The following is a 9,761-nucleotide window of genomic DNA, read 5'->3' as shown; positions in this document are numbered from 1 at the left end:
GGAAGCTACCACATTTTTAGTGTAGTGAGAAGATATAGCCTTCTTGCCTTTTTGTTTTCATGTTGATGCCTTGACAGGGAAAGGAGATTGTAGAAAGGAGATTGTAGAAAGGAGGAACATATTTCTCCTCTCCCTTCAGTCCAGCTCTTCTCTGATGATATCAAGGAAAATGGCTGTTTCTTCTTCAAATTCAAGAAAGACTGAAGGTCCCTGCTTGATTAATGTACTTGAGAACATCAAAGGAAGCTGCAGGGTCTAAAATAGATCCTGAAATGTGAAATGGTACAATGCCTGTTTGAATTGTTGAAATAAATGAGAAATGAAATGCACTACAGGAAGATTGACTTACCTTGATACTGTACTCACAGGAGACTTTTTAAAGTTTTTTCTTTCAAATTTAGCCTGAGTTGCAGGGATTATGCCACCAATGGAAAGCTCTCCTAGCTTGTAACGATTCTTTGGGTCTACCTTATCCCTCTGCAGAGTCAGGGGGCACTTGGCTTTAAACGTTCCCCAGACTCCCTTAGCCCACAGAAGCAGCAGAAACAGCAACATGTTGCGTTCCATATGGAGTCTCCAAATCTGGTTTGAACAAAGAGCGATTCTGTCTGTATTTCAGACAGAATCCAGCAAAAACTTCATTTCTGAAGGGGAGAGGAGAGGAAAAACAATCTCTGCCTGCCCTAAAAACCTCCCAAAGCTCTCACTCATTCCAGGCCTATTTATGCACTCATCATTTTCAATGCTATGGCATCATCCCACAAGGCTTTGATGTGAAATCAGAATGGAAACATATTATTGAGATGTTTGTATCAAAACTTCTGATAGGTGTCAGATAGGTCTCTAGAGAATTAACACCAATACACTGAATCACTATCATTTGGATAATGACAACGAGGAGGGAAGTCACAGATGAGGCCCAAACTTTGGAGATGAGCCCGTAAGATTTTATTTATTTATTTTACTTCTTTATATATTTGTCAAACGATTGTAGGATGGTGATTTGTAGAAATAAAACATTAGATAAGTAATGATAATAAGTAATGATAGAAGACAATGAAACAGTAGAACAGGGACGGTAGGCACAATGGTGCGCTTATGCATACCCCTTAAGATGGGAGAACTTGGATCCAAACTTCTCTAAGAAAATGTCTTTACCCAGATCAGTGTCAAAAGAGAATGTTAGGATGTAAGTAGACTATTATAAGTAGACTATTATAGACTATAAACTTAGTCACACATTGATTTGAATATTATTGGTTTCTATTTGTGATGGACTTTGGCTACATTGCCATTCCTCCATGGTAACTACAAGTACTCCTTGACCTATGGCAATATTTGAAATAATGCTTGTCAGTCATTGCAGTCATAAATTGAGGCATCACATCACAGGAATCAAAGTTGCAACAATTTGTACTATTGTCATTCAATACTGTAGTAGTTAAAGAAACCCATATTCCAATAAATGTCAGAAATTGGCAGTTGCCAAGCAACCAAAATATGAATACAATGGTACCGCCATTTAAGAATGCCTCTACTTAAGTACTTTTCTAGATAAAAACCGGGTGTTCAAACATTTTTTGCCTCTACTTAAGAACCATTTTCTACTTAAGAACTTGAGCCCATAATAATTTCCCAGGAATTTTGAGAGCGGCATGAAGGCCCAACCAGTTTTCTGCCATTGCCCCTTTAATCCCGGCCATCTGGACTGCCAGAGGAGCCTTCCAGTGGCGCTTAAAGAGGTTTTGGCGGTCCAGAGCGAATGAAGCATTTTCCTTTCTTTGGGTGCTTGGAAAGGGAATAAACCTCTGCCAGTGCCCAGAGAAAAGAAATGCTCCCTTCGCTCTGGGCAGCCAAGGAGTCACCACAGCAAAGGAAAGGTGCTGGCTACAAAGTGAGTGAGCGAGAAGAGAGGGGAGCCCTTCAGCATGGGAAGGAAGAGACAGCAGGTAGCAGCAGGTAGCAGCCAGTGTATGGAAGGCAGCCTCGCACTGGGTGTAGTGAAGGCGTGTGCTCCTCTTCGCCCCCTAGGAATCCCTCTTTTTTTTTTTTAGCCTTAAAGTTTTGGATTTTTTAAAATTCCCCTCATCTCACCTTCTTCCTTCGGCAGCGACTGTCCTCCTCCTCTTCTTCCTCCTCCTCCCACCCAAGCTTTTATTTTTTTTCCTTAATGGGTTTGCATGCAGTATTTGCTTTTACATTGATTCCTATGGGAAAAATTGCTTCTACTTAAGAATGTTTCTACTTAAGAACCTGGCCATGGAAACGAATTAAGTTCTTAAGTAGAGGTACCACTGTATATGACTGTGCACTGTGTGTAGCTATCGTAACACATTTACCAAGAATTAAAAATGTCCCCTCTTGTTCCCATTCCCAACATGCATTTATATATTTTAGACAATTTCTCTAGTGACATATAATGGCATGTCATTTTATAAAAATTCTCTTTAAGAATATAAAAGTAAAGGTAAAGATTCCCCTCGCACATATGTGCTGGTCGTTCCTAACTCTAGGGGGCAGTGCTCATCTCCGTCTCAAAGCCGAAGAGCCAGCACTGTCCAAAGACGTCTCCATGGTCCTGCTTCCTTACAGCCACCAAAGCCACCATAATAATGGGCGACTATATTCCTGCTTCCCGATGTGGAGTTACAGAGCAGGTCCTAGGTCTCATACTTTTAACTTTTCATTTTCCTTCCATTTCAATTGATGCTAATTATTTTCTACCCACCCCTTTCTCCCCATTTCTATATTATGAACAAAGTATTGTCCTCTTCTTAGACCTAATTTCATGCTTATCATCCATATCCATCCTTTTTCTATTTTTAGTTTTCAGCCACATCCTCCCTTTCCTTACTTTGTATCTTTACTTATTTTATTCTTATTCAATCATCTCTAAATGCCCTTAAATTCTAATCTCTTATACCTTTCCCAATTTCACTCTCACCTTTATTACTCAATTCCTCATATTTTAATCATCCTCAATATTGAACCAAATTAATAATTTTCACATTTCATTCTAAATCTTATACATTCACATCCTGTTTTCTTAAGCATTATGACCAAACATGCACTCTTTACATATTCTCACAATTTCCAAATTCTTTTTAAATAAACCAGGTCTAACCCTACTGTAATACATCCATCTTCCATCAAATTATTGCAATATTCTCTTTCCATTGGCTGATGGCATTACCAACTTCCCAATATACAAAAACAATTAATTGTCAGAATTCTCTTCATAAACCAAATTTATGAATTATGCAAATATTATATGAAAACCTTTTAAATAATTATACAAATTTAATAAGTTTTACAATTTCACCTACTATATTATTTACACAAATATGACTTATTTCATGCCTTTCTTTCTAAATTCATCACCTTTTAAATCATCATCAAAAATTAAATTTCTCATTTCATAATACAGTGGTACCTCGGTTCTCGACCACAATTCGTTCCAGAAGTGTGGCCGAGAACCGATTTGGTCGAGTACCGAATTAATTTATCCCATAGGAAATAATGGAAATGGATTTAATTGGTTCCCAGCCCCTGTTGACTCGCTGGGAACCAATTAAATCTATTTTCTTTATTTCCTATGGGATAAAAATCTGAGGAGCTCTATAGTCTAACCTCTCCAAGCTGCAGGAAGGGTGGGGGCGGCTGCAATACTGGAAGCTTCGGGGGGCACCTTTCCTCAGTGCTTCATTTTGTGCACCAACTTTCTCCTTCCCGGCAGCAGCGGTGGTGACGGCAGCGGCTTCCCTTCGAGGAGCAACAGCGCCAGGAACGTCACGTAATGAAGGGAAGCCAGTGGAGCGGCGGCAACTGCTGAGATGGCTCCAGCGGCTTCCCTTCATCACGTGATGTTCCCGGCGCTGCTGCTCCTCAAAGGTAAGCCGCTGCCGTCGCCACCGCTGCCACCGGGAAGGAGAAAGTTGGTGCACAAGATGAAGCACTGAGGAAAGGAGCTCCCCAAAGCTGCCGGTATTGCAGCCGCCCCCACCCTTCCTGCAGCTCGGAGAGGTTAGACTATAGGGACTGGGAGGTTTTTAAGTGGGCGGTAACATTTCGGATAACAAACAAATTTTTCTGTGGCTGTTCGGTATCTGAATTTTTGTTCAGATACTGAAGCAAATTTTTGCCGAAAATTTTGTTCAGTATCCAAAATGTACGAGAACCAAAGCGTTCGAGAACCGAGGTACCACTGTATACATAAAATATCCTAAACCATATGGAAACCTTTTGCCATAATTAATTATACAGAATTAATAATATTAATACAATTAAGTCTATTAACATATATCTTGTTAGTCCTCTTCCTTTCCATTATTTGCACTTTTTTATTTGTTTCCATCCATTGCTTCTTCTTCTGCCTTCAGCTGCTTTAGAGAATAAGTTAAATTTGTTTTTTCTTGCCTAAAGATGGAACATTACTTTTCTCACCATTAAAGTTTTCAAGTTTGTTGAGATCCTTATGCATCTTGAGCTTATCTTCTGGAGTGTTGGCTGTTCCTGCCAACTTGATGTCATCAACACATTTGATGAATTCTGCCCCCCTCACATGCCTTCATCTAAATAATTTATGAATATATTGTGCTGGTCTTAAGATAGAATCTTGGGGTACCCACTGCATACTTCCTTCTATGTAAATGCACATCTGTTAAGGACTTTTGAGTATGGTTGGTCAGTCCATTATGAATCCATCTGGTAGTGATACTCTCGAACCTATATGCTTCTTTCTTACCAAGTAGTAGATTGCGATCTTCTTTATCAAGTGCCTTACTGAAGTACAAATAAGTTGTATCAACAGCATTTCACCGTTCCACTAATTTTGTCACTTTGTCAAAGAAAGCAATAAGATTTGTCTGGCATGATCTGTTTTTGACAAATCTACTTCTAGTTATGAAGTTGGTTTCCTCTTTGTTTTCTTTTAAATGGTTGCAGATTCATTGCTTATTTTTTCAAGAATCTTCCCAGGTATTGATGTCAGGCTGGTAAGTCTATAGTTTTGTTGATCTACACCCCCCCCCCCCTTTTTGAAGATGAGAACTACTTCAACCTCTTTCCAGTCATTTGATAGTTCTCCAGTGCTCCAGGAACTTTGAAAGATATGTTTCATTGGTTTAGTGATTGCTTTCTTGATATTAAAAGACTGACAGCACTAGAGTTAACTGTCATCAATCCATAGTGATACCATACTCCATAACCCTGAATGACCTTCCACTGCAGTCTCTGGAGAAAAGACATCACATCGAATGTCAATTAACTGGGTGTTGAACTATCTGATTCTCATAGCACTTTCTAGACATGTCTCGATAGGAAGAATCACAACTACTACAGTATAGCAACCCCAGGGGTATTTCTGTGATTTTTTTTCACTAACGTGCTTTCCTCCAATTTCCTCTCTTGCTACACAAGATTATTTTGTGAGAAGTTAATTCAGACTGTAATTATGACCATCCTGAGCTTTTTGAGATTATCACACTCTCTGTGGTACATGTTTTAAGGCAAGCAGGGTTTGTGCTCTTGAATATGCCTTTCTCTCCTTTCCATGGGAAATTCTGTTAGTCTAATCTCTGAATTGGAAGGGCTGCTGGCATTTCCATCTTTTGAGAATTCTTTGGGTTCTTTCTGCTCTTCTTATTACAACTTCTTTAAAAATAGGAAGCAGGTTGATTTAACTCTTATGAATTATGAACTTCCTACTTCTTCTTCTGGTGCTGATGGTATGCCAGACAGACTCTGAGAAGCTTGGAATGAAGTGCCCATTGAGCTTTGAGTACCAGGATGGAAAACAACCATGGAGCTATTACAAGCCAGGAGACCATCTCATCAGTATAGTTGTCACCGAAACAACAATATCACATATAACATTGCTTTTCAAGATGGCTCCGTCTAGTCAGTTTCACTTGTAAGTCATTAAGTATGATAGAGTTGCATTCTCTCCATTTGCAGATGTAATGCTTTCCTTCTTCCCTTCCTATTTCACTTAGTCCTACATTTCAGGACATATCTAATTTCTTGAATTGTTGTGATGTCCTTGGCTTCTCTTTTGTCTTATTTTGTGGAAGAGACTGAAATGCAAAGTCGGAGAAGAAAATACTAAAATAAATCCAGAATATACACTATCACAATTCAATCCTGAGTTATCGGTTGGATACTGCTTTTAGTTTAAAATAGTGACTGAAAGGGTCATAAATTGCTACTGGAAATGTTTTTCTGGGTGATTTATGAAACAGTGTCTTCCTATTATGATGGCTCTAATAATTGAATGATTTTGAATCATAATTAATACTGTTCCCAAGCTTGGGATATAGAATGTGCATTTCCTGGCTATATTGCTAACTAACCAAATATTCTGCTCTTTGTATGTTGAATTGAGATAGTTGTAATGTTTTTACTGGTTTTACTGTTTTTTATTTTTTAAAATGTTTTTATATAATAATTATATTTTACACAAATTTAAATAATTTATTTAATTTATTTAAGTAAAGTAATATATTTCCTGCATTATAAGTTTCCCAGTCATTGACTGAGATGGTGGTTATGGAAAATGAATAAATGGATGGATGGATAGATGATGGTATACTTGTGATTGTTAAACCTGATGGAGGTTTATGTCCATCCATCTTCCATTCATAAAAATTAAATGGTGATGGGTGACTATCATTTGCCTTTCGTTGTGGATCAGTATTGACATAAGAATCAGAAGACTTGTGGAGATAAGGAGGATTAAATTGAAAAATTATTTTCTTATTGATGATGATGATAACATGAATACTTTTTAATATTAGCATACCTTATGATACGCTAGGAATACCACGCTACGTATTTAATATTCAAGTGGTCAACAAGAATGCCTGGCTTTTGAGAAATCTCACTCTTGGTTACAATATCCATGATAACTATGCGAGTACAGTTGGGACATCAGATGCCTTACTGGAGATGCTTTCAACAGGAGATGCCAATGTTCCCAACTACAGCTGTGGAAGGAAGGACAACCTTTTAGTTCTTCTTGATGGATCTAAAAAGGATATCTCCATTCAAATGTCAACATTAGGAATGATCTACAAAATCCCTCAGGTTTGTATGTTTGTTTTTCTATAGGTAAGGTGAGTGGCATTGTGGTGGATGAATAATAGATCAGAACTTAGCTTTCCCTTTTGCCAGTGGGTAAGATAGAGCATTTGTTGGTTGAGATTTGAAATTGCCAATTGTTTGAACATTCTGATACATAGTCAAGGTCTTTTTGAAGGGTAGCAGCATTGTTTTATGCTGATGATACCCAGTTGTACATCTCCATCCCATGTCCAGTGAGCAAAGCAGTGGAAGTGGTGTGCCGGTGCCTGGAGGCTGTTGGGGTCTGGATGGGTGTTAACAGGCTCAAACTCAACCCTGACAAGATGGAGTGGCTGTGGGTTTTGCCTCCCAAGGACAATTCCATCTGTCCATCCATCACCCGGGGGGGGGGGGAATTACTGACCCCCTTGGAGAGGGTCTGCAACTTGGGCATCCTCCTTGATCTACAGCTTACATAAGAGCACTATCTTTCGGCTGTGGCGAGGAGGGTGTTTTCCCAGGTTCGCCTGGTGCACCAGTTGCAGCCCTATTTGGACAGGGAGTGATTGCTCACAGTCACTCATGCCCTCATCACCTCGAGGTTCGACTACTGCAATGCTCTCTACATGGGGCACCTTTGAAAAGTGTTAGGAAACTTCATATCATGCAGAATGCAGCTACAAGAGCTATCATGGGCTTTCCCAGATATGCCCATGTTTCGTCAAAACTCCGCAGCCTGCATTGGTTGCCAATCAGTTTCCGGTCACAAATCAAAGTGTTGATTATGACCTATAAAGCCCTACATGGCATCAGACCAGAATACCTCTGAGACTGCCTGCTGCCACACGAATCCTAGTGACCGGTTAGGTCCCACAGAGTTGGCCTTCTCCGGGTCCCGTCAACAAAACAATGCCATCTGGCGGGACCCAGGGGAAGAGCCTTCTCTGTGGCAGCCCCAGCCCTCTGGAATCAACTGCCCCCACCCTCCTTGCCTTTCGTAAACTTTTGAAAACCCATCTATGTCACCAGGCATGGAAGAATTGATATATCCTTAGCTGTCTTGATGGTGTGTTTGGGTTGTATGACTGTTTTTAATAAAGGTTTTTAGAACTGTTTTAATATTGGATTTTTACATGATGTTTTACTTGTTGTGAGCCCCTCCGAGTCCTCAGAGAGGGGTGGCATACAAATCTAATAAATTATTATTATTATTAATTATTATTATTGTTGGTGGTGGTGTTGAATAGTTTTACACCATCAGCGAACACAGTTGCTTATAATCTGATAGCATAGGCCATTTTTGTAAAGTATAAAGAGTGTTGGCGCTAAAACACTGTCTTGGGGAACACCACTGTTAACAGGTAGAGGATTTGATAGGGTGCTCCCTATTTTGACCACTTATTGCCTCTTTGACAGAAATGCAGCTATCCAATTATGCAGGGGTCCAGAAATGCCATAACATTTTAGTTTTAGAAGTAGTTTTTTTTATTCTGAAGCCAAAATGTTTGTTTGTTTTTAAGTGGAGGGTAAAGGATTGATTTATGATTGATTCCATGATGTTGCAGGTGACACAACCCAAAGAGATTGGTCTGTAATTTTCAACTAGGCTGGGCTCTCCCTTTTTTGGAGATAGGGATGACCGTGGCTAGTTACCATAATTTGGGCAAGGAGTTAGTCCTGAAAGGTTTTTCAAAGATTATGCTTAGAGGTTTTGCTATGGCAGTAGAATATACAATGGCCTTGTAGGTGGCTTGTTGTACACTGATGATATATTATTACCATTATTACCATACTCCCAAGATGGGTTTTATAGATTGTATAGAGTTGAAGTTCGGGACTTAAAATGTATCACTACTGGAGCAAATCCAATCACATAACCTTAAAACTGTCTCAGTAATGGATAAAAGTTCTACAACAAAGCTGAATTGAGCATTCATACCAGAATAACAGAGTTGGAAGGAACCTCTTATAATCCAGCCCCCTGTTCAAGCAGGAGACCCTATTCCATTTCAAACAAATAATTGTCCAATCTCTTCTTAAGAACTTGCAGTGATGTAGCATTACCATTTGTTTTAGGTCTAAAATGTGTCTATATAATTATTGGTATAACCTTTAAGCTATAGAAACTGATAGACTTCCAAAATTCTAACTATTAGAATAGGGGGGGGGGGATCAAGTGAAGACTCTTGGACTCTACAACTGACAAATTATATTAGGAGCTGTGGTCTTTTGTATAACTGGAGAAAAACCTAAAAAGATTACTGCACGAAGAATCCAGGATATAAAAGCAGAAAAACTATAGCCATTCTCAGTAATATTGGTTCATTGAAATATATTATCCACTACCAACATTAGCCACTCAAAATTTCGCCGAAATACAAAAACATCTTAGGCAATATTTACTCAAGCAAGATTTGAGCACTGGACACAATGATTCAATATGGAAGATTTAATCAAGACCCTTATGATGAACAAGCTTGTACTTGTGGCACTCCAGAGACAGGTGACTTAACATTTCTATTATTTCAATGTCAATTGTATAAGAAAAGGAGAAATCAGTATCCTGAATGACATTGACCCCCTCAGAGAGGGTCCGCAACTTGGGCGTCCTCCTCGATCCACAGCTGACATTGTAACATCATCTTTCAGCTGTGGCGAGGGGGGCGTTTGCCCAGGTTCGCCTGGTGCACCACTTGCGGCCC

The 9,761-nt window shown here is 39.3% G+C and overlaps 1 protein-coding gene across 1 annotated transcript in view; it reads right to left on the bottom strand.

The window, feature by feature from the left end:
* LOC139159192 (vomeronasal type-2 receptor 26-like) overlaps window positions 1-555 on the bottom strand; it is a 23,488-nt gene extending 22,933 nt beyond the window's left edge. Inside the window, exon 1 of the mRNA XM_070736545.1 lies at window positions 350-555. Coding sequence (XP_070592646.1) covers window positions 350-555 — 206 coding nt within the window. The remainder of the gene's footprint in view (window positions 1-349) is intronic.
* Window positions 556-9,761: the final 9,206 nt, after the last annotated feature.

This window comes from Erythrolamprus reginae, chromosome 2, assembly GCF_031021105.1.
Source record: "Erythrolamprus reginae isolate rEryReg1 chromosome 2, rEryReg1.hap1, whole genome shotgun sequence".
NCBI classification, from domain to species: Eukaryota; Metazoa; Chordata; class Lepidosauria; order Squamata; family Dipsadidae; genus Erythrolamprus; species Erythrolamprus reginae.
This window is presented reverse-complemented; position numbering and strand designations above follow the sequence as displayed.